Raw genomic sequence first — 26,826 nt, 5'->3', positions numbered from 1 at the left:
CCCAGCCACGACCCATCTTCAGGGCTCTCACTGAAGGAAGGAGGTTGTCAGCCAAGATCTGGCGATACATAGCCCTATCCATCCTCCCCTCAATACGGTGCAGTCGTCCTGTACCCTTGGCAGAGAAGCAGCCCCAAAAAATGATGTTTCCTCCTTCATGTTTCACGATTGGGATGGTGTTCTTGGGGTTGTACTCATCCTTCTTTTTCCTCCAAACATGACGAGCCGAGTTTAGACCAAAAAGTTCCATTTCGGTCTCATCCGACCACATGACCTTCTCCCATTGCTCCTCTGGATCATCCAGATGGTCAGTGGCAAACTTCAGACGTGTCTGGACATGCACTGGGTTCAGCAGCGGGACCTTGCGTGCGCTGTAGGATTTTAATCCATGACGGAGTAATGTGTTTCCGATGGTTTTCTTCGAGACTGTGGTTCCAGCTCTCTTCAGGTCATTGACCAGGTCCTGCCGTGTAGTTCTGGGCTGATCCCTCCCCTTCCTCATGATCAGTGATGCCCCACGAGGTGAGATTTTGCATGGAGCCCCAGAACGAGGCAGATTGACCGTCAACTTGAACTTCTTCCATTTTCTAATAATCGTTCCAACAGTTGTTACCTTCTCACCAAGCTGCTTGCTTATTTTCCTGTAGCCCATCCCAGCCTTGTGCATGTCTATTATTTTATCCCTGATGTCCTTACACAGCTCTTTGGTCTTGGCCATTGTGGAAAGGTTGGAGTTTGTTTGTTTGAGCATGTGAACAGGTGTCTTTTATACAGGTAACAAGTTCAAACAGGTGCAGTTACTTCCGGTAATGAGTGGAGAACAGGAGGGGTTCTTAAAAAAGAACTGAGAGCCGAAATATTTACTAGTTGGTAATGTATCAAATACTTATTTCATGCAGTTAAATACAAATTTATTATTTAAAAATTATACAATATGATTTTCTGGATTTTTGTATTATCCCTTACAGTTGAAGAGAACTTATGATACAAATTACAGACCTCTACATGGCTTGCAAGTGGGAAAACCAGCAAAATCGGCAATGTATCAAATACTTGTTCTCCCCACTATAACTATATTTCTAATCATTTCATTCTTACAATAAATGGTTCATTTTATTCTTATGGGCTTCCACATTAATAACTAGGTGCAAAATAAAATCGTCAAAAAGTAGTGTGACGTTCAGAGCTTGGTAAAGCCCATAACATCTGTTTTTGCAAAGACAAAAGTCTTGTCGCACACAAAATCTGAGATCTGCAAAGTGGGCAGCAACATCAACAGCCTGAAGTATCAAGAAATTCATGCTGCTCATTACATTCCCAACCACAAAAGAGGGCAAATTCATCAGCAGGACAGGTCTCCCTCTGATTCAGCCCATTCAAAGTTCCTGATTGAGAAGAATGTTAAGATGCTCCAGGGCTGGCCAGCCCAGTCACCAGACATGAAAATTATTGAGCATGGCTGGGGTAAGATGAAGGAGGAGGTTTTATAGATGAAACCACAAAATCTTGATGAACTCTGTGAGTCCTGCAAGACTGCTTTCTTTGTCATTCCAAACGACTTCATCTATAAGTTATTTGAGTCATATCCAAGACGCATGGATGTAGTCCTCCAAGCTCATGGGAGTCACATACGATATTATTTTTTTCCCCCCTCCAAGGCATTTTGACTTCATGTTCTGATCTTATAGTAGCATATGTGTCTTTACAAAATAAATTATGGAAGAAATGATACTTTATTTTTGGATACGGCAGCACTTTTGTCCTTGCAAAAACAGATGTTATGGGCTTTACCAAGCTCTGAATGTCACACTACTTATTGTGAAGGCCCTTGACATGAAAATTAACCTTTTATTGTAAGAATGAAATGATTAGAAATGAAGTGATGTGCCATTTTAAGTCACTATGCCCTTATGCGACAAGGATTTTCAGGGACTGTATATTGGTATATAATTTTTTCATCTTCATTATGCATTTTTGGGGGGTAGGTGTGACTTACACTAAATATGGTATACAGCGATTCCTCATTTTTCGCAGTTAATGGGGAACTGAACCCGCCATGATAAGTGAAAAACTGCGTTAGCGCCCCCCCATCAAAAAAAAGTTCAATGTATTTATTCAGATTTAGCTCTGGAAATAGATACATATAACACGTTTTTTCACTTTTTTCCCCAAAGTATAGTTAAAAAAAAAAAAAAAAACTTTATACATAATTTATGTTTTAATAAATGGTTTTTAAGCAATTCAAATGCCCCACCGAATTATTTTTAAACAAGAATACATTGATCCCTTGTTTTTGACGGATAATGAGGACCAGAACCCACCACGATAGGTGAAAAACCACGAAGTAGCACCTCCCCAAAACAACAACAATGTATTTATTCAGATTTATCATTGGAAAGAGATCCATACTAGTCCTTCACAAAAAAATAGCATATTGTGATAAAGTTCATTATTTTCTCTAATGTACTGATAAACATTAGATTTTCATATATTTTAGATTCATTACACACAACTGAAGTAGTTCAAGCCTTTTATTGTTTTAATATTGATGATTTTGGCAAAAAAGTCAAGAAAAACCAAAAATCCCTATCTCAAAAAATTAGCATATTTCATCCGACCAGTACAAAAAAGATTTTTTTAATACAAAAAAAAGTCAACATTCAATTAATTATATCAGCTATGCACTCAATACTCGGTCGAGAATCCTTTTGCAGAAATGACTGCTTCAATGCGGCGTGGCATGGAGGCAATCAGCCTGTGGCACTGCTGAGGTGTCAGGGAGGCCCAGGATGCTTCGATAGTGGCCTTAAACTCATTCACAGTGTTGGGTCTGGTGTCTCTCAACTTCCTGTTCACAGTCTCCCACAGATTCTCTATGGGGTTCAGGTCAGGAGAGTTGGCAGGCCAATTGAGCACAGTAATGCCATGGTCAGTAAACCATTTACCAGTGGTTTTGGCACTGTGAGCAGGTGCTTGGTCGTGCCGAAAGACGAAATCTTCATCTCCATAAAGCTTTTCAGCAGATGGAAGCACGAAGTGCTCCAAAATCTCCTGATAGCTAGCTGCATTGACCCTGCCCTTGATAAAACACAGTAGACCAACACCAGCAGCTAAAATGGCACCCCAGACCATCATTGACTGTGGGTACTTGACACTGGACTTCAGGTATTTTGGCATTTCCTTTCCCCGATTCTTCCTCCAAACTCTGGCACCTCGATTTCCGAATGACATGCAAAATTTGAGCAACAGTCCAGTGCTGCTTCTCTGTAGCCCAGGTCAGGCGCTTCTGCTGCTGTTTCAGGTTCAAAAGTGGCTTGACCTGGGGAATGCGGCACCTGTAGCCCATTTCCAGCACACGCCTGTGCACAGTGGCTCTGGATGTTTCTACTCCATACTCAGTCCACTGTTTCTGCAGGTCCCTCAAGGTCTGGAATCGGCCCTTCTCCACAATCTTTCTTAGGGTGTGGTCACCTCTTCTGGTTGTGCAGTGTTTCCTGCCACACTTTTTCCTTCCCACAGACTTCCCACTAAATTGCCTTGATACAGCACTCTGGGAACAGCCTATTCGCTCAGAAATTTCATTCTGTGTCTAAGCCTCTTGCTTGAGGGTGTCAATGATGGCATTCTAGACAGCAGTCAGCTCGGCACTCTTGCCCATGATTGCGGTTTTGAGTAATGAACCACACTGGGAGTTTTTAAAAGCCTCAGGAATCTTTCGCAGGGGTTTTGAGTTAATTCGTTGATTCAGATGATTAGGTTAGTAGCTTCTTTAGAGTACCTTTTCATGATATGCAAATTTTTTGAGGCAGGGATTTTTGGTTTTTCTTGACTTTTTCACCAAAATCATCAATATTAAAACAATAAAAGGCTTGAACCACTTCAGTTGTGTGTAATGAATCTAAAATATATGAAAGTCTAATGTTTATCAGTACATTACAGAAAATAATGAACTTTGTCACAATATGCAAATTTTTTTTAGAAGGACCAGTATAAGACGTTTTTTCACTTTTCCCCAAAGTGTAATAAAAAAAAAAACTAAGCACTTCAAATGTAATAATAATAATGATTAGTTTTAAACTGTCCTACCGAATTATTTTTAAATAAGAAAAAAGTAGACACCCAATCCATTAAAAAAAGTAGAAAAACGCTTGTCTTTATTAAATGCTTCATTGAGTGAGTCCACTCCTAACCCTAACCCACCCAAGCTGCTCACTACACACAATGAGTTGCCACAGCAACTGTTTAAAAAGTTAAACGATATATGATGCATGCAGCGCTTTGAAGGTTTGATCTACAAGCGCCACTGGCAAGATCAAACCTGAACTGTCTGTCAATCATCGTTAACGTTAATAAGCAGCTCCAGAACACTGCCTGACCAAGAAAGCCGACAGGAGCGAAAATTAGAGATTAGAGGGTTGGATCGGGACAGGTATATAAAATACTACATTTATTTATCATTTGTTTTTAATTAAAAAAAAAAAAAAAAACCTGCGATGGACCGAGGGCGCGAAGTTTGAAGCGCAAAGTAGCGAGGGATCACTGTAAAGTAGAAAAATGTTTGTCTTAAATGTTTCATTGAGTGAGTCCACTCAAATCCGCTCAAGCTGCTCACTTACACACAATGAGTTGCCACAGCAACTGTTTAACAAGTTAAACGATGATTGACGCATGCGGCGCTTTGAAGTTTTGACTTACAAGCATCTCTGGCAAGATCAAACCCTAACTGTCTGTCAATCATCGTTAACTTTAACAAGCATCACCGGTGCACGTGAGCGACAGTGAGAGACTACGTGATTGGATTGGGACAGCTCTATAAAATACTGCATTTATTTATTTATTTATTTTTAATTTGATAAAAAATCCGCGACTGAGGGCGCGAAGTAGCGAGGGATCACTGTAGACAGTATTTATGTATGTTTTTTTTTTTATTGACAGACCCCTTTCCTACATGTGTGTATCACTAATATCTCACCTGTTCGCCTTCTTTAATGAAGTCTTTTCTGCAGATGTGAGCCATGATACCTGTGGCCAAGGCGTCGCCCATTACATTGACCATGGTCCTGAATCGATCCCTGTCATGTAGAAGTTTGAAGCATCAGGATATGCTAACGGGGAAGTTCATGTCATTGTTTCTTTGTTTGTTTCAACTTTATTTTTCACCCTTTGGTCATGTGATTTAATGGGCTGCTTTTTACAATAATGAAACACTTTCGCGAATTAAAATTCAAGTAAAGCTAACCTAATCATAAAACGATTTTTTTTTTTTTTTTTAATTTGACAGAAGCATGCCATTTAAAAAAAAATGTAGTAGGTATTTTGAACCCTATATGATTGAAATAAAACACAGCATATTGGTATTCATACTCAGCACTGGCGAGTACTTAAATTGAAGGGCTGTATTATAACACTTGTCAGGGAGGGAGTTTTCACATCAAAATAGGTTGGACATGCTCTCACATAACTGCTGTGGCATTTACGAATTAAAATGGCCTGAATCATACCAATCAAACAAAATCTATATAGAATATGTGCACCTTTAAGAAGACTTGAAAGTACTTACAAAGCCCAGTCAACAGCAATGATGAGAGAAATGTCATCGGTAGGCAGACCCACAGATGTCAGCACAATCACCATGGTAACAAGTCCAGCTTGTGGGATTCCGGCTGCACCAATACTAGCTGCTGTTGCAGTAATACTGGAAAAGAAAAAAAAGAGCATGCACTTTTTAATCAACATTTTTACTTTTCTAGTGTCTGTCATATTATATATTTATTATGTCATAAATATATCTTAAAATGATATTTTACTGTTGAGAAATTTGGGTTTTTCTGATGGAATATGCCCTATAATACATTGGCTAACACTTGGCTTACACTACATTACACAGCATCAGGAGAAACGTTCAGTTCAGTTGCTCATGGACATTTCTCATGGTCACAAGGGCAGGGGAATGCTACCTACAACCTCTTGGTTGGGGAACAACGACTCTACCACGCCGCCCCACATATCGCCATATGAGGTAGAAGTTTCATACTAAGTGACTTTGTGACCTGTCTGAGAGCCTCACACATTGAGGCAAGAATGGATAAAGATAGCTGACACTTTCACATTGCATTTAATAGGACCATTCTATGGGTTTAACACTGGAACATATTTTATAGGTCTATGGCTAAAAGTGATGTCAGCACTAAAATGAACCCCTCTAAAAAAACATTTAAAGGAAAAGACAACATCTTTATCATCTCAGGGGAAATATTCTTATTTTAATGCATTGAAAAAAGCCAGAAGTTATTTTTTTTTCTAATATGGAATTTAGGAAAAAAACAGTTAAAAAAAAACAACAATGAGTATTTCCAGAAGGTTGCCGCCCATACATTTTATTAATGCCATTGCTATTTTAGCAAATCATACACAGCTGGCCAAAAGTATTGGCACCCCTGCAATTCTGTCAGATAATGCTCAATTTCTCCCAGAAAATGATTGCAATTACAAATGCTTTGGTAGTAATATCTTCATTTATTTTGCTTGCAATGATAAAACACTAAAGAAAATCGATCTAAAAAAAAAATCATTATCATTTTACACAAAACTCAAAAAATGGGCCACACAAAAGTATCGGCACCCTTTGAAAACGAATGTGATGCTTCTCTAATTTTTGTCATTAACAGCACCTGCTACTTATTTGTGGCACATAACAGGTGGTGTCAATATCTAAATCACACTTGCAGCCAGTGAAAATGGATTAAAGTTGACTCAACCTCTGTCCTGTGTCCTTGTGTGTACTCCACTGATCATGGAGAAAAGAAAGAAGACCAAAGAACTGTCTGAGGACTTGAGAAGCAAAATTGTGAGGAAGCATGGGCAATATCAAGGCTACAAGTCCATTTCCAAAGACCTGAATGTTCCTGAGTCTACCGTGCGCAGTGTCATCAATAAGTGTAAAGCCCATGCCACTGTGGCTAACCTCCCTAGATGTGGACAGAAAAAAATTGACGAGAGATTTCAACCCAAGATTGTGCGGATGGTGGATAAAGAACCTCGACAAACATCCAAACAAGTTCAAGCTGTCCTGCAGTCCGAGGGTACAACAGTGTCAACCCGTACTATCCGTCGGCGTCTGAATGAAAAACGACTTTATAGTAGGATACCAAGAAAGATCCCACTTCTGACATAAAAAAAGCCAGGCTGGAGTTTGCCAAAACTTACCTGAGAAAGCCAAAAACGATTTGGAAGAATGTTTTCTGGTCAGGTAGGACAAAAGTAGAGCTTTTTGGGAAAAGCATCAACATAGAGTTTACAGAAAAAACGAGGCCTTCAAAGAAAAGAACACGGTCCCCACGGTCAAACTTTGCGGAGGTTCCCTGATGTTTTGGGGTTGCTTGGCTGCCGCTGGTACTGGACTGTTTGACCATGTGCATGGTATTATGAAGTCTGAAGACTACCAACACATTTTGCAGCATAATGTAGGGCCCAGTGTGAGAAAGCTGGGTCTTCCTCAGAGGACAATGATCCAAAACACACTTCAAAAAGCACAAGAAAATGGTTTGAGAGAAAGCACTGGAGACTTCTAAAGCGGCCAGCAATGAGTCCAGACCTGAATCCCATAGAACACCTGTGGAGAGATCTGAAAATGGCAGTTTGGAGAAGCACCCGTCAAATCTCAGAGACCTGGAGCAGTTGGCCAAAGAAGAATGGTCTAAAATTTCAGCAGAGCAATTTAAGAAACTCCTTGATGGATACTGGAAGTGATTGTTTGTAGTTATTTTGTCCAAAGGTTGTGCTACCAAGTATTAGGGTGAAGGTGCCAATAATTACTTCCGGCCTATTTTTGGAGTTTTGTGTAAAACGATAATGATATATATATATATTTTTTCATTCTCTTTCGTGTTTTTTCATTGCAAGCAAAATAAATGAAGATATTACTACCGAAGCATTTGTAATTGTGATCATTTTCTGGGAGAAATTGATCATTTTCTGACAGAATTGCCGGTGCGCCAATACTTTTGGCCAGCACTATATATTAATGTTTATGTGAGTGGTGAAGAGATATATATAAATATATATAATCACATGTATTGTTTATTGCTATTATAATATTGTGTCTAGCTCATTCATAATGTCAGAATTCTATTGTCGGGGGGACTCTGTTGCTGAGTGGCTGTTTTTCTCCGTAAGCAATGTTTGCTTACGGAGAAGTTTTCCCTGAGCCAAGGTCGTCGCCAAAGAGATAGGGATGTTGATGTTGTCCAGACACAAGCCAGAGATGCTTGGTGATTTTCCACTCATCATGTTATGCCTTGGTCGTGCTCATCAGTACTAACTTGCTCATTTGCATAAGCACAATATAAGGTCTGACATTATTTTGGTTTGGGACCGAATCTTCCTGGGAGCATTATTTTGCCTTAGGGAATAAGGGTCCAGACCGGTCTGCGTTGTTTGTTTATAAATGAGTTTATTGTTGCTGTTTTATTGTTTTATTTTATCGTCTTGAGACTCTAGCTGTTTTTGCAGCACTCAAAGGATACTTTCTTCTACAGTGAGTGTAACTGATATTACAAAATGGCTGCACTCGTAAGCAGTGTCATTTTTAGACCGCCCAGAGGCGGGTCTCAAAATCTGATCTGAATGAAATTTGATTGGTATATTTTATAAATGTACTATATACGCATCGATCATTGGAGCTGGATTTTTTTCTTTTCATCTCAGGGCTGATTAATCATACTGGTTAATTGCGGACTTATTGTTGCCTGTAGGTTCTGAGTTAGCCAGAAGAAGGAGCTTGGCGGTTCATTTTCCTCATTATTGGAGGTCTAAGCAATGTGTTATTTGGATAGTTGAATACAATACTTGGACCAACCGTCTTTCACATGAAGGTCATTACCTTGGTCTTTCCAAGGGAAAGAACAAGGTTATGTTATTGTACAACTTTATTGTACTTTTTCTTTATTACCTTGGTCTTTCTGAAAGAAAGAACAAGGTATTGTTATTGTGCAACTTTATTGTTCTTATTATTATTACCTTGGTCTTTCCAAGGGAAAGAACAAGGTTATGTTGTTGTACAACTTTATTGTACTTCTTTATTATTATTCTTTATTATTATTATTATTCAATAATTGTTGACGTTTTTTTCGGCGCGCCGCGCAGCCCGAACCATAGCACCGATCGGCACCGTTCAAGTATCGGCACGACCGGAATTTTCGCGCGACGATGGGAATTTTTCAAACGGCCCCGAAAAATTTTCCGTTCGCCCGTAAACGGCAAATTTCCGAAAAAAAAAAAAAGTTTCAAAACGCTACTTGTCCTACAATTTTTGACCAAATCACATAATTTGGGTATCAAAAATTCCGGGACGGTGAGGGGCATAAAAGTTGTATACAGAATTTGACAAAAATTTACGGTTCCCCGGAAATTTGCCAAAAACTTTCCTATTCATTTTGAATGGAAAAAAAACGTGCGCTTCACAGCCCGAACCATAGCACCGATCGCCATCGTTCAAGTTTTGGCATGACCGGAATTTTCGTGCGACGCAGGGTCTTTTTCAAACGGCCCCGAAAAATTTTCCGTTTGCCCGTAAACGGCAATTTTCCGTAAAAAAAACAAAAGTTTCAAAACGCTACTTGTCCTACAATTTTTGACCAAATCACATAAATTGGACATCAAAAATTCCGGGACGGTGGGGGGCATAAAGATTGTATACAGAATTTGGAAAAAAATTACGGTTCCCCGGATATTTGCCAAAAACTATCCCATTCATTTCTAATGGGAAAATTTCCCATTCACTTCCAATGGGATTTCCATTGGAATTTACATCATTGATGCCATTGACGGCCATAAATGTCGAATCTATTGATGCCAATGTACTTGGATTCAATTGACTATATGGATGTCGATGCCAATGACGGCCATGGACGTCCAAAATTTTTCCCATTCATTTTCAATGGGGAAAAAACTACATTTCCCCAAATCAACAGAAAATGACCAGATATCAATAGGACGTGTCCCCCAAACGTCCCCAACTCCATTGACGCTTATAGGGGGTTCTGCCATTGACGGCCATGGACGTCCAAAATTTTTCCCATTCATTTTCAATGGGGAAAAAACTAAATTTCCCCAAATCAACAGAAAATGACCAGATATTAATAGGACGTATACCCCAAACGTCCCCAACTCCATTGACGCTTATGGGGGGTGCTGCCATTGACGTCCATGGACGTCCAAAATTTTTCCCATTCATTTTCAATGGGGAAAAAACTAAATTTCCCCAAATCAACAGAAAATGACTAGATGTCAATAGGACGTGTCCCCCAAATGTCCCCGATTGCATTACCGCTTATGGGGGGTGATGCCATTGACGTCCATGGACGTCCAAACTTCCCAATCATTTCCAAAGCCATTTCTTCATGTTTGTTCATTCTATTGATGCCAATGTACTTGGATTCCATTGACGCTTATGAAAGTTGATACCATTGACGTCCATGGACGTCCAAAATTTTTCCCATTCATTTTCAATGGGAATTTTTTTTTTTTCCCCAAATCAACAGAAAATGACTAGATATCATTAGGACGTGTCCCCCAAATGTCCCCGATTGCATTACCGCTTATGGGGGGTGATGCCATTGACGTCCATGGACGTCCAAACTTCCCAATCATTTCCAAAGCCATTTCTTCATGTTTGTTCATTCTATTGATGCCAATGTACTTGGATTCCATTGACGCTTATGTAAGTTGATACCATTGACGTCCATGGACGTCCAAAATTTTTCCCATTCATTTTCAATGGGAAATTTTTTTTTTCACCAAATCAACAGAAAATGACTAGATATCAATAGGACGTGTCCCCCAAATGACCCCGATTGCATTGCTGCTTATGGAGGGGGATGCCATTGACGTCCAAGGACGTCCAAACTTCCCATTAAATCCCAATGGCATTTCTTCATGTTTGTTCATTCTTTTGATGCCAATGTACTTGGATTCCATTGACGCTTATGTAAGTTGATACCATTGACGTCCATGGACGTCCAAAATTTTTCCCATTCATTTTCAATGGGAAATTTTTTTTTTTCCTCAAATCAACAGAAAATGACTAGATATCATTAGGACGTGTCCCCCAAATGTCCCCGATTGCATTGCCGCTTATGGGGGGTGATGCCATTGACGTCCATGGACGTCCAAACTTCCCATTCATTTCCAAAGGCATTTCTTCATGTTTGTTCATTCTATTGATGCCAATGTACTTGGATTCCATTGACGCTTATGTAAGTTGATACCATTGACGTCCAAAAATTTTCCCATTCATTTTCAATGGGATTTTTTTTTTTTTCCCAAATCAACAGAAAATGACTAGATATCATTAGGACGTGTCCCCCAAATGTCCCCGATTGCATTGCCGCTTATGGAGGGTGATGCCATTGACGTTCATGGACGTCCAAACTTCCCATTCATTTCCAATGGCATTTCTTCATGTTTGTTCATTTTATTGATGCCAATGTACTTGGATTCCATTGACGCTTATGTAAGTTGATACCATTGACGTCCATGGACGTCCAAAATTTTTCCCATTCATTTTCAATGGGAAATTTTTTTTTTTTCCCAAATCAACAGAAAATGACTACATATCAATAGGACGTGTCCCCCAAACTTCCCCGATTCCATTAACAATTATGGAGGGTGCTGCCATTGACGGACATGGACGTCCAATTCTCCCAATCTTTTCTAATGGCTTTAACTTTGTTTAGTGCCAATGACTGGCATTATGGTCCATTCTATTGATAGACCTGAGTGGGGCTAAGATTTGTATCTCCACAGAGGAAAGACCAAGGTGTGTAATTTCTCCCGAAATTGCAGTTTCTAGTTATTATTATTATTCATCTTATTCTCCGCGTTTTTTTGAGCCAACGCACAGCCCAAACCGTAGCACCGATCGGCACCGTTCAAGTATCGGCACGACCGGAATTTTCGCGCGACGATGGGAATTTTTCAAACGGCCCCGAAAAATTTTCCGTTCGCCCGTAAACGGCAATTTTCCGGAAAAAAAAAAAAGTTTCAAAATGTATCTAGTCCTACAATTTTTGACCAAATCGCATAATTTGGGCATCAAAAATTCCGGGACATTGAGGGGCATAAAAGTTGTATACAGAATTTGGCAAAAATTTACGGTTCCCCGGAAATTTGCCAAAAACTTTCCTATTCATTTTGAATGGAAAAAAAACGCGCGCTTCACAGCCCGAACCGTGAGACCGATCGGCACCGTTCAAGTATCGGCACGACCGGAATTTTCGCGTGACACAGGAAACTTTACAAATGGCCCCGAAAATGTTTCCGTTCGTCCGTAAACGGCAATTTTCCGTGAAAAAAAAAAAAGTTTCAAAATGTATCTAGTCCTACAATTTTTGACCAAATCACATAATTTGGCCATCAAAAATTCCGGGACGGTGAGGGGCATAAAAGTTGTATACAGAATTTGGAAAAAAATTACGCTTCCTCGGAAATTTGCCAAAAACTATCCCATTCATTTCGAATGGGAAAAGTTCCCATTCACTTCCAATGGGATTTCCAATGGAATTTACATTGCATTGATGCCATTGACGGCCATGCATGTCGAATCTACTGATGCCAATGTACTTGGATTCAATTGACTATATGGATGTCGATGCCATTGACGGCCATGGACGTCCAAAATTTTTCCCATTCATTTTCAATGGGGAAAAAACAAAATTTCCCCAAATCAACAGAAAATGGCCAGATATCAATAGGACGTGTCCCCCAAACTTCCCCAATTCCATTGACGATTATGAAGGGCGCCGCCATTGACTTACATGGACGTCCAAAATTTTTCCCATTCATTTTCAATGGGGAAAAAACTAAATTTCTCCAAATCAACAGAAAATGACCAGATATCAATAGGACGTATACCCCAAACGTCCCCAACTCCATTGACGCTTATGGGGGGTGCTGCCATTGACTTCCATGGACGTCCAAAATTTTTCCCATTCATTTTCAATGGGGAAAAAACTAAATTTCTCCAAATCAACAGAAAATGACCAGATATCAATAGGACGTATACCTCAAACGTCCCCAACTCCATTGACGCTTATGGGGGGTGCTGCCATTGACGTCCATGGACGTCCAAAAATTTTCCCATTCATTTTCAATGGGAATTTTTTTTTTTTCCCCAAATCAACAGAAAATGACTAGATATCAATAGGACGTGTCCCCCAAATGTCCCCAATTGCATTGCTGCTTATGGAGGGTGATGCCATTGACGTCCAGGGACGTCCAAACTTCCCATTTATTCCAATGGCATTTCTTCATGTTTGTTCATTCTATTGATGCCAATGTACTTAGATTCCATTGACGCTTATGTAAGTTGATACCATTGACGTCCATAGACGTCCAAAATTTTTCCCATTCATTTTCAATTAGAAATTTTTTTTTTTCCCCAAATCAACAGAAAATGACTAGATATCATTAGGACGTGTCCCCCAAATGTCCCCGATTGCATTGCCGCTTATGGAGGGTGATGCCATTGACGTTCATGGACGTCCAAACTTCCCATTAAATCCCAATGGCATTTCTTCATGTTTGTTCATTCTATTGATGCCAATGTACTTGGATTCCATTGACGCTTATGTAAGTTGATACCATTGACGTCCATGGACGTCCAAAATTTTTCCCATTCATTTTCAATGGGAATTTTTTTTTTTTCCCCAAATCAACAGAAAATGACTAGATATCAATAGGACGTGTCCCCCATATGTCCCCGATTGCATTGCTGCTTATGGAGGGTGATGCCATTGACGTCCACGGACGTCCAAACTTCCCATTAATTTCCAATGGCGTTTCTTCATGTTTGTTCATTCTATTGATGCCAATGTACTTGGATTCCATTGACGCTTATGTAAGTTGATACCATTGACGTCCATGGACGTCCAAAATTTTTCCCATTCATTTTCAATGGGATTTTTTTTTTTTCCCCAAATCAACAGAAAATGACTAGATATCATTAGGAAGTGTCCCCCAAATGTCCCCGATTGCATTGCCGCTTATGGAGGGTGATGCCATTGACGTCCATGGACGTCCAATTCTCCCATTCATTTCTAATGGCTTTTACTTTGATTTGTGCAAATGACTGGTATTATGATCCATTCTATTGATAGACCTGAGTGGGGCTAAGATCTGTATCTCCACAGAGGAAAGACCAAGGTGTGTAATTTCTCCCGAAATTGCAGTTTCTAGTTATTATTATTATTATATCATCAAATTATTCTCCGCGTTTTTTCGGCGCGCCGCGCAGCCCGAACCGTACCACCGATCGGCACCATTCAAGTATTGACACGACCGGATTTTTCGCGCGACGCAGGGACTTTTTCAAAATCCCCCGAAAAATTTTCCGTTCGCCCGTAAATGGCAATTTTCCGAAAAAAATAAAAAGTTAAAAAATGTATCTAGTCCTACAATTTTTGACCAAATCACATAATTTGGGTATCAAAAATTCCGGGACGATGAGGGGCATAAAAGTTGTATACAGAATTTGGCAAAAATTTACGGTTCCCCGGAAATTTGCCAAAAACTTTCCTATTCATTTTGAATGAAAAAAAAACGCACGCTGCACAGCCCGAACCGTTTGACCGATCGGCACCGTTCAAATATCGGCACGACCGGAATTTTCGCGCAACGATGGGAATTTTTCAAACGGACCCGAAAATGTTTCCCTTCGCCCGTAAACGGCAATTTTCCGGGAAAAAAAAAAAGTTTCAAAATGTATCTAGTCCTACAATTTTTGACCAAATCACACAATTTGGGCATCAAAAATTCCGGGACGGTGAGGGGCATAAAAGTTGTATACAGAATTTGGAAAAAAATTACGCTTCCTCGGAAATTTGCCAAAAACTATCCCATTCATTTCGAATGGGAAAAGTCCCATTCACTTCCAATGGGATTTCCAATGGAATTTACATTGCATTGATGCCATTGACGGCCATGCATGTTGAATCTACTGATGCCAATGTACTTGGATTCAATTGACTATATGGATGTCGATGCCATTGACTGCCATGGACGTCCAAAATTTTTCCCATTCATTTTCAATGGGGGAAAAAACAAAATTACCCCAAATCAACAGAAAATGACCAGATATCAATAGGACGTGTCCCCCAAACTTCCCCAATTCCATTGACGCTTATGAAGGGTGCCGCCATTGACTTACATGGACGTCCAAAATTTTTCCCATTCATTTTCAATGGGGAAAAAACTAAATTTCTCCAAATCAACAGAAAATGACCAGATATCAATAGGACGTATATCCCAAACGTCCCCAATTCCATTGACGCTTATGGGGGGTGCTGCCATTGACATCCATGGACGTCCAAAATTTTACCCATTCATTTTCAATGGGAATTTTTTTTTTTCCTCAAATCAACAGAAAATGACTAGATATCAATAGGACCTGTCCCCCAAATGTCCCCGATTGCATTGCTGCTTATGGAGGGTGATGCCATTGACGTCCACGGACGTCCAAACTTCCCATTAATTTCCAATGGCATTTCTTCATGTTTGTTCATTCTATTGATGCCAATGTACTTGGATTCCATTGACGCTTATGTAAGTTGATACCATTGACGTCCATGGACGTCCAAAATTTTTCCCATTCATTTTCAATGGGAATTTTTTTTTTTTCCCCAAATCAACAGAAAATGACTAGATATCATTAGGACGTGTCCCCCAAATGTCCCCGATTGCATTGCCGCTTATGGGGGGTGATGCCATTGACGTCCATGGACGTCCAAACTTCCCATTCATTTCCAAAGGCATTTCTTCATGTTTGTTCATTCTATTGATGCCAATGTACTTGGATTCCATTGACGCTTATGTAAGTTGATACCATTGACGTCCATGGACGTCCAAAATTTTTCCCATTCATTTTCAATGGGATTTTTTTTTTTTTCCCAAATCAACAGAAAATGACTAGATATCATTAGGACGTGTCCCCCAAATGTCCCCGATTGCATTGCCGCTTATGGAGGGTGATGCCATTGACGTTCATGGACGTCCAAACTTCCCATTCATTTCCAATGGCATTTCTTCATGTTTGTTCATTTTATTGATGCCAATGTACTTGGATTCCATTGACGCTTATGTAAGTTGATACCATTGACGTCCATGGACGTCCAAAATTTTTCCCATTCATTTTCAATGGGAATTTTTTTTTTTTCCCCAAATCAACAGAAAATGACTAGATATCATTAGGACGTGTCCCCCAAATGTCCCCGATTGCATTGCCGCTTATGGGGGGTGATGCCATTGACGTCCATGGACGTCCAAACTTCCCATTCATTTCCAAAGGCATTTCTTCATGTTTGTTCATTCTATTGATGCCAATGTACTTGGATTCCATTGACGCTTATGTAAGTTGATACCATTGACGTCCATGGACGTCCAAAATTTTTCCCATTCATTTTCAATGGGATTTTTTTTTTTTTCCCAAATCAACAGAAAATGACTAGATATCATTAGGACGTGTCCCCCAAATGTCCCCGATTGCATTGCCGCTTATGGAGGGTGATGCCATTGACGTTCATGGACGTCCAAACTTCCCATTCATTTCCAATGGCATTTCTTCATGTTTGTTCATTTTATTGATGCCAATGTACTTGGATTCCATTGACGCTTATGTAAGTTGATACCATTGACGTCCATGGACGTCCAAAATTTTTCCCATTCATTTTCAATGGGAATTTTTTTTTTTTTCCCAAATCAACAGAAAATGACTAGATATCAATAGGACGTGTCCCCCAAACTTCCCCGATTCCATTAACAATTATGGAGGGTGCTGCCATTGACGGACATGGACGTCCAATTCTCCCAATCTTTTCTAATGGCTTTAACTTTGTTTAGTGCCAATGACTGGCATTATGGTCCATTCTATTGATAGACCTGAGTGGGGCTAAGATTTGTATCTCCACAGAGGAAAGACCAAGGTGTGTAATTTCTCCCGAAATTGCAGTTTCTAGTTATTATTATTATTATTCAATAATTCTCCGCGTTTTTTTGAGCCAACGCACAGCCCAAACCGTAGCACCGATCGGCACCGTTGAAGTATCGGCACGACCGGATTTTTCGCGTGACGATGGGAATTTTTCAAACCGCCACGAAAAATTTTCCGTTCGCCCGTAAACGGCAATTTTCCGAAAAATAAAAAAAGTTTCAAAATGTATCTAGTCCTACAATTTTTGACCAAATCACATAATTTGGGCATCAAAAATTCCGGGACGGTGAGGGGCATAAAAGTTGTATACAGAATTTGGCAAAAATTTACGGTTCCCCGGAAATTTGCCAAAAACTTTCCTATTCATTTTGAATGGAAAAAAAACGCGCGCTTCACAGCCCGAACCGTTAGACCGATCGGCACCGTTCAAGTATCGGCACGACCGGAATTTTCGCGTGACACAGGAAACTTTACAAATGGCCCCGAAAATTTTTCCGTTCGTCCGTAAACGGCAATTTTCCGTGAAAAAAAAAAAAGTTTCAAAATGTATCTAGTCCTACAATTTTTGACCAAATCACATAATTTGGGCATCAAAAATTCCGGGACGGTGAGGGGCATAAAAGTTGTATACAGAATTTGGAAAAAAATTACGCTTCCTCGGAAATTTGCCAAAAACTATCCCATTCATTTCGAATGGGAAAAGTCCCATTCACTTCCAATGGGATTTCCAATGGAATTTACATTGCATTGATGCCATTGACGGCCATGCATGTCGAATCTACTGATGCCAATGTACTTGGATTCAATTGATTATATGGATGTCGATGCCATTGACTGCCATGGACGTCCAAAATTTTTCCAATTCATTTTCAATGGGGAAAAAACAAAATTACCCCAAATCAACAGAAAATGACCAGATATCAATAGGACGTGTCCCCCAAACTTCCCCAATTCCATTGACGCTTATGAAGGGTGCCGCCATTGACTTACATGGACGTCCAAAATTTTTCCCATTCATTTTCAATGGGGAAAAAACTACATTTCTCCAAATCAACAGAAAATGACCAGATATCAATAGGACGTATACCCCAAACGTCCCCAACTCCATTGACGCTTATGGGGGGTGCTGCCATTGACGTCCATGGACGTCCAAAATTTTACCCATTCATTTTCAATGGGAATTTTTTTTTTTCCCCCAAAATCAACAAAAAATGACTAGATATCATTAGGACGTGTCCCCCAAATGTCCTCGATTGCATTGCCGCTTATGGAGGGTGATGCCATTGACGTCCATGGACGTCCAAAATTTCCATTCATTTCCAATGGCATTTCTTCATGTTTGTTCATTCTATTGATGCCAAAGTACTTGGATTCCATTGACGCTTATGTAAGTTGATACCATTGACGTCCATGGACGTCCAAAATTTTTCCCATTCATTTTCAATGGGAATTTTTTTTTTTTTCCCCAAATCAACAGAAAATGACTGGATATCATTAGGACGTGTCCCCCAAATGTCCCCGATTGCATTGCCGCTTACGGAGGGTGATGCCATTGACGTTCATGGACGTCCAAACTTCCCATTTATTTCCAATGGCATTTCTTCATGTTTGTTCATTCTATTGATGCCAATGTACTTGGATTCCATTGACGCTTATGTAAGTTGATACCATTGACGTCCATGGACGTCCAAAATTTTTCCCATTCATTTTCAATGGGAATTTTTTTTTTTTTCCCCAAATCAACAGAAAATGACTAGATATCAATAGGACGTTTCCCCCAAATGTGCCCGATTGCATTGCTGCTTATGGAGGGTGATGCCATTGACGTCCACGGACGTCCAAACTTCCCATTAATTTCCAATGGCATTTCTTCATGTTTGTTCATTCTATTGATGCCAATGTACTTGGATTCCATTGACGCTTATGTAAGTTGATACCATTGACGTCCATGGACGTCCAAAATTTTTCCCATTCATTTTCAATGGGAAATTTTTTTTTTTCCTCAAATCAACAGAAAATGACTAGATATCATTAGGACGTGTCCCCCAAATGTCCCCGATTGCATTGCCGCTTATGGGGGGTGATGCCATAGACGTCCATGGACGTCCAAACTTCCCATTCATTTCCAAAGGCATTTCTTCATGTTTGTTCATTCTATTGATGCCAATGTACTTGGATTCCATTGACGCTTATGTAAGTTGATACCATTGACGTCCATGGACGTCCAAAATTTTTCCCATTCATTTTCAATGGGATTTTTTTTTTTTCCCCAAATCAACAGAAAATGACTAGATATCATTAGGACGTGTCCCCCAAATGTCCCCGATTGCATTGCCGCTTATGGAGGGTGATGCCATTGACGTTCATGGACGTCCAAACTTCCCATTCATTTCCAATGGCATTTCTTCATGTTTGTTCATTTTATTGATGCCAATGTACTTGGATTCCATTGACGCTTATGTAAGTTGATACCATTGACGTCCATGGACGTCCAAAATTTTTCCCATTCATTTTCAATGGGAAATTTTTTTTTTTTCCCAAATCAACAGAAAATGACTACATATCAATAGGACGTGTCCCCCAAACTTCCCCGATTCCATTAACAATTATGGAGGGTGCTGCCATTGACGGACATGGACGTCCAATTCTCCCAATCTTTTCTAATGGCTTTAACTTTGTTTAGTGCCAATGACTGGCATTATGGTCCATTCTATTGATAGACCTGAGTGGGGCTAAGATTTGTATCTCCACAGAGGAAAGACCAAGGTGTGTAATTTCTCCCGAAATTGCAGTTTCTAGTTACCTTGGTCTTTCTGAAAGAAAGAACAAGGTATTGTTATTGTGCAACTTTATTATTTTTTATTACCTTGGTCTTTCCTATGGAAAGAACAAGGTATTGTTATTCTGCAACTTTATTCGCCTTATTATTATTATTATTATTATATCATCATCTTATTCTCCGCGTTTTTTCGACGCGCCGCGCAGCCCGAACCGTACCACCGATCGGCACCATTCAAGTATTGACACGACCGGATTTTTCGCGCGACGCGGGGACTTTTTCAAAATCCCCCGAAAAATTTTCCGTTCGCCCGTAAACGGCAATTTTCCGGAAAAAAAAAAAAAGTTTCAAAATGTATCTAGTCCTACAATTTTTGACCAAATCACATAATTTGGGTATCAAAAATTCCGGGACGGTGAGGGGCATAAAAGTTGTATACAGAATTTGGCAAAAATTTACGGTTCCCTGGATATTTGCCAAAAACTATCCCATTCATTTCTAATGGGAAAAGTTCTCATTCACTTTCAATAGGATTTCCAATGGACTTTACATTGCATTGCCATTGACGGCCATGCATGTCGAATCTATTGATGCCAATGTTCTTGGATTCAATTGACTATATGGATGTCGATGCCATTGACGGCCATGGACGTCCAAAATTTTTCCCATTCATTTTCAATGGGGAAAAAACTACATTTCCCCAAATCAACAGAAAATGACCAGATATCAATAGGACGTGTCCCCCAAACGTCCCCAACTCCATTGACGCTTATAGGGGGTGCTGCCATTGACGTCCATGGACGTCCAAAATTTTTCCCATTCATTTTCAATGGGGAAAAAACTACATTACTCCAAATCAACAGAAAATGACCAGATATCAATAGGACGTATACCCCAAACGTCCCCAACTCCATTGACGCTTATGGGGGGTGCTGCCATTGACGTCCATGGACGTCCAAAATTTTACCCATTCATTTTCAATGGGAAATTTTTTTTTTTCCCCAAATCAACAGAAAATGACTAGATATCAATAGGACGTGTCCCCCAAATTTCCCCAATTGCATTGCTGCTTATGGAGGGTGATGCCATTGACGTCCTGGGACGTTCAAACTTCCCATTCATTTCCAATGGCATTTCTTCATGTTTGTTCATTCTATTGATGCCAATGTACTTGGATTCCATTGACGCTTATGTAAGTTGATACCATTGACGTCCATGGACGTCCAAAATTTTTCCCATTCATTTTCAATGGGATTTTTTTTTTTTTTCCCAAATCAACAGAGAATGACTAGATATCATTAGGACGTGTCCCCCAAATGTCCCCGATTGCATTGCCGCTTATGGAGGGTGATGCCATTGACGTTCATGGACGTCCAAACTTCCCATTCATTTCCAATGGCATTTCTTCATGTTTGTTCATTTTATTGATGCCAATGTACTTGGATTCCATTGACGCTTATGTCAGTTGATACCATTGACGTCCATGGACGTCTAAAATTTTTCCCATTCATTTTCAATGGAAATTTTTTTTTTTTCCCCAAATCAACAGAAAATGAGTAGATATCATTAGGACGTGTCCCCCAAATGTCCCCGATTGCATTGCTGCTTATGGAGGGTGATGCCATTGACGTCCACGGACGTCCAAACTTCCCATTAATTTCCAATGGCATTTCTTCATGTTTTTTCATTCTATTGATGCCAATGTACTTGGATTCCATTGACGCTTATGTAAGTTGATACCATTGACGTCCATGGACGTCCAAAATTTTTCCCATTCATTTTCAATGGGAATTTTTTTTTTTTTTCCCAAATCAACAGAAAATGACTAGATATCATTAGGACGTGTCCCCCAACCTTCCCCGATTCCATTAACAATTATGAAAGGTGCCGCCATTGACGTCCATGGACGTCCAATTCTCCCATTCATTTCTAACGGCTTTTACTTTGTTTTTTGCCAATGACTGGCATTATGATCCATTCTATTGATAGACCTGAGTGGGGCTAAGATCTGTATCTCCACAGAGGAAAGACCAAGGTGTGTAATTTCTCCCGAAATTGCAGTTTCTAGTTTATTATTATTATTCAATAATTGTTGACGTTTTTTTCGGCGCGCCGCACAGCCCGAACCGTACCACCGATCGGCACCGTTCAAGTATCGGCACGACCGGAATTTTCGCGCGACGATGGGAATTTTTCAAACGGCCCCGAAAAATTTTCCGTTCGCCCGTAAACGGCAATTTTCCGGAAAAAAAAAAAAGTTTCAAAATGTATCTAGTCCTACAATTTTTGACCAAATCACATAATTTGGGCATCAAAAATTCCGGGACGGTGAGGGGCATAAAAGTTGTATACAGAATTTGGCAAAAATGTACGGTTCCCCGGAAATTTGCCAAAAACTTTCCTATTCATTTTGAATGGAAAAAAAACGCGAGCTTCACGGCCCGAACCGTTAGACCGATCGGCACCGTTCAAGTATCGGCACGACCGGAATTTTAGCGTGACACAGGAAACTTTACAAATGGCCCCGAAAAATTTTCCGTTCGTCCGTAAACGGCAATTTTCCGTGAAAAAAAAAAAAGTTTCAAAATGTATCTAGTCCTACAATTTTTGACCAAATCACATAATTTGGGCATCAAAAATTCCGGGACGGTGAGGGGCATAAAAGTTGTATACAGAATTTGGAAAAAAATTACGCTTCCTCGGAAATTTGCCAAAAACTATCCCATTCATTTCGAATGGGAAAAGTCCCATTCACTTCCAATGGGATTTCCAATGGAATTTACATTGCATTGATGCCATTGACGGCCATGCATGTCGAATCTACTGATGCCAATGTACTTGGATTCAATTGACTATATGGATGTCGATGCCATTGACGGCCATGGACGTCCAAAATTTTTCCCATTCATTTTCAATGGGGAAAAAACAAAATTACCCCAAATCAACAGAAAATGACCAGATATCAATAGGACGTGTCCCCCAAACTTCCCCAATTCCATTGACGCTTATGAAGGGTGCCGCCATTGACTTACATGGACGTCCAAAATTTTTCCCATTCATTTTCAATGGGGAAAAAACTAAATTTCTCCAAATCAACAGAAAATGACCAGATATCAATAGGACGTATATCCCAAACGCCCCAATTCCATTGACGCTTATGGGGGGTGCTGCCATTGACGTCCATGGACGTCCAAAATTTTACCCATTCATTTTCAATGGGAAATTTTTTTTTTTCCCCAAATCAACAGAAAATGACTAGATATCAATAGGACCTGTCCCCCAAATGTCCCCGATTGCATTGCTGCTTATGGAGGGTGATGCCATTGAAGTCCAGGGACGTCCAAACTTCCCATTCATTTCCAATGGCATTTCTTCATGTTTGTTCATTCTTTTGATGCCAATGTACTTGGATTCCATTGACGCTTATGTAAGTTGATACCATTGACGTCCATGGACGTCCAAAATTTTTCCCATTCATTTTCAATGGGAATTTTTTTTTTTTTCCCCCAATCAACAGAAAATGACTAGATATCAATAGGACGTTTCCCCCAAATGTGCCCGATTGCATTGCTGCTTATGGAGGGTGATGCCATTGACGTCCACGGACGTCCAAACTTCCCATTAATTTCCAATGGCATTTCTTCATGTTTGTTCATTCTATTGATGCCAATGTACTTGGATTCCATTGACGCTTATGTAAGTTGATACCATTGACGTACATGGACGTCCAAAATTTTTCCCATTCATTTTCAATGGGAATTTTTTTTTTTCCCCAAATCAACAGAAAATGACTAGATATCATTAGGACGTGTCCCCCAAATGTCCCCGATTGCATTGCCGCTTATGGGGGGTGATGCCATTGACGTCCACGGACGTCCAAACTTCCCATTCATTTCCAAAGGCATTTCTTCATGTTTGTTCATTCTATTGATGCCAATGTACTTGGATTCCATTGACGCTTATGTAAGTTGATACCATTGACGTCCATGGACGTCCAAAATTTTTCCCATTCATTTTCAATGGGATTTTTTTTTTTCTCCCAAATCAACAGAAAATGACTAGATATCATTAGGACGTGTCCCCCAAATGTCCCCGATTGCATTGCCGCTTATGGAGGGTGATGCCATTGACGTTCATGGACGTCCAATTCTCCCATTCATTTCTAACGGCTTTTACTTTGTTTTTTGCCAATGACTGGCATTATGATCCATTCTATTGATAGACCTGAGTGGGGCTAAGATCTGTATCTCCACAGAGGAAAGACCAAGGTGTGTAATTTCTCCCGAAATTGCAGTTTCTAGTTTATACTAGGTGTTGTTTGTCCCTTTAACCCTTTACAGGGCAAGTGACTATTTTTGGTAATTGAAAAAAACGTGGTATTATGGTATATATTTGGTACATTTGGTATACAAGTTCCTACATGACCCAAAAGGTGATGTCCACATACAGTTGTGGTCAAAAGTTTACATACACTTGTGAAGAACAAAATGTCATGGCTCTCTTGAGTTTCCAGTTATTTCTACAATTCTGATTTTTCTCTGATAGAGTGATTGGAACAGATACTTCTTTGTCACAAAAAACATTCATGAAGTTTGGTTATTTTATGACTTTATTATGGGTGAACAGAAAAAAGTGATCAAATCTGCTGGGTCAAAAATATACATACAGCAGCGCTAATATTTGGTAACATGTCTCTTGGCCATTTTCACTTCAATTAGGTGCTTTTGGTAGCCATCCACAAGCTTCTGGTTGAATCTTTGACCACTCCTCTTGACAGAATTGGTGCAGTTCAGTTAAATTTGATGGCTTTCTGACATGGACTTGTTTCTTCAGCATTGTCCACAAGTTCTCAATGGGGTTTAAGTCAGGACTTTGGGAAGGCCATTCGAAAACCTTAATTCTAGCCTGATTTAGCCATTTCATTACCGCTTTTGATGTGTATTTGGGGTCATTGTCCTGTTGGAACACCCAACTGCGCCCAAGACCCAATCTTCAGGCTGATGACGTTAGCTTATCTTGAAGAATTTGAAGGTAATCCTCCTTCTTCATTATCCCATTTACTCTCTGTAAAGCACTAGTTCGATTGGCAGCAAAACAGCCCCACAGCATAATACTACTACCACCGTGCTTGACGGTAGACATGGTGTACTTGGTGTTAAAGGCCTCACCTTTTCTCCTCCAAACATATTGCTGGGCATTGTGGCCAAACAGCTCGATTTTTGTTTCGTCTGACCACAGAACTTTCCTACAGAAGGTCTTATCTTTGTCCATGTGATCAGCAGCAAACTTCAGTCGAGCCTTAAGGTGCCGCTTTTGGAGCAAGGGCTTCCTTCTTTCACGGCAGCCTCTCAGTCCATGGAGATGCAAAACACGCTTGACTGTGGACACTGACACCTGTGTTCCAGCAGCTTCTAATTCTTGGCAGATCTGCTTTTTGGTGATTCTCGGTTGAATCTTCACCCTCCTGACCAATTTTCTCTCAGCAGCAGGTGATAGCTTGCGTTTTCTTCCTGATCGTGGCAGTGACAAAACAGTGCCATGCACTTTATACTTACAAACAATTGTTTGCACTGTTGCTCTTGGGACCTGCAGCTGCTTTGAAATGGCTCCAAGTGACTTTCCTGACTTGTTCAAGTCAATGATTCGCTTTTTCAGATCCATCTATGTATATTTTTGACCCAGCAGATTTGATCACTTTTTCTGTTAACCCATAATAAAGTCATAAAAGAACCAAACTTCATGAATATTTTTTGTGACAAAGAAGTATCTGTTCCAATCACTCTATCGGAGAAAAATCTGAGTTGTAGAAATAACTGGAAACTTAAGAGAGCCATGACATTATGTTCTTCACAAGTGTATGTAAACTTTTGACCACAACTGTATGTGGTCGCCATGTCTAAATGAATTATGTTATTTTGAAAATCATTCATGATTACAATATTTTTCAAATATATCGTATATTTTTAATGCATAACTAAAATGATAATTATATAATTGATGAAAGTTATCTTACAAAATTAATGAAATTAAAGTGAATAAAATCAGAAATACACCCTGGTTGCACAGTGGTATCAAAAAGTATCTGAACCTTTTGGAATTTCAAACATTTCTGCTTAAAATCACCATCAAATGTGATCTGATCTTTGTCAAAATCACTCAGATGAAAATATGGTGTCTGCTTTCACTAAAACCACCACAACATTCATAGGTTTTTATATTTTAATGAGGATAGCATGCAAACAATGACAGAAGGGGGAAAAATAAGTAAGTGAACCTTCTGCCTAAGGAGACTTAAAGAGCAATTTAAACCAATTTTGACCAGACAATTTAAGTCAGTTGTGTGCCCAATCACTGATGAGAGGGTTAAAGCTGCCTTGCCAACTGTAAAACACACACCTGGTAAAAATTGTCTTAATGAGAAGCATTGTCCGACGTGCATCATGGCCAGGTCAAAAGAGCTGTCTGATGGCCTTTGATCAAGGATCGTTGATTTGTATAAAGCTGGGAGAGGATACAAAACCATCCCTAAAAGTCTAGATGTTCATCAATCGACATTCAAAGAAGTTGCCTACAACTGGAGAGAGTTTGGCACTCTTGCTTCTCTACCAAGGAGTGGCCGTCCACCAAAGATGACGCCAAGAGTTCAGCGCAGAATAGTCAGAGTGGTAAAAAAGAACCCTAGAGTGTCTGCTAAAGACTTACAGAAATCACTGGGACGATCCAATATCTCTGCACGCACCAACTGTATGTAAAACTATGGCCAAGAATGGTGTTCATGGAAGGACTCCACGGAGGAAGCCACTGCTGTCTAAACAAAACATAGTTGCTCGTTTAATGTTGGCAAAAAGGCACTTGGACACTCCACAGAAGTTTTGGCAAAACATTTTGTGGACTGATGAAACCAAAGTTGAATTGTTTGGGAGTAACACGCAACGTCATGTGTGGAGGAAAAATGGAACAGCTCACCAACATCAACACCTCATCCCCAGCGTGAAGTATAGTGGAGGAATCATCATGATTTGGGGCTGTTTTGCTACCTCAGGGCCTGGACAGCGTGCTATCA

General features: G+C 39.9%; 1 protein-coding gene across 1 annotated transcript in view; it reads right to left on the bottom strand.

The window, feature by feature from the left end:
- The window catches only part of slc1a7a (solute carrier family 1 member 7a), an 86,626-nt gene that overhangs the window by 6,562 nt on the left and 53,238 nt on the right, over positions 1 to 26,826 (bottom strand). Inside the window, exons 9-10 of the mRNA XM_057857256.1 lie at positions 5,561 to 5,695; positions 4,973 to 5,072 (exon numbers count right to left, since the gene is read on the bottom strand). Coding sequence (XP_057713239.1) covers positions 4,973 to 5,072; positions 5,561 to 5,695 — 235 coding nt within the window. The remainder of the gene's footprint in view (positions 1 to 4,972; positions 5,073 to 5,560; positions 5,696 to 26,826) is intronic.

Source organism: Corythoichthys intestinalis, chromosome 14, assembly GCF_030265065.1.
Source record: "Corythoichthys intestinalis isolate RoL2023-P3 chromosome 14, ASM3026506v1, whole genome shotgun sequence".
NCBI lineage: Eukaryota > Metazoa > Chordata > Actinopteri > Syngnathiformes > Syngnathidae > Corythoichthys > Corythoichthys intestinalis.
The sequence above is the reverse complement of the archived record's forward strand: the minus strand, read 5'-3'. Positions and strand labels throughout refer to the sequence as shown.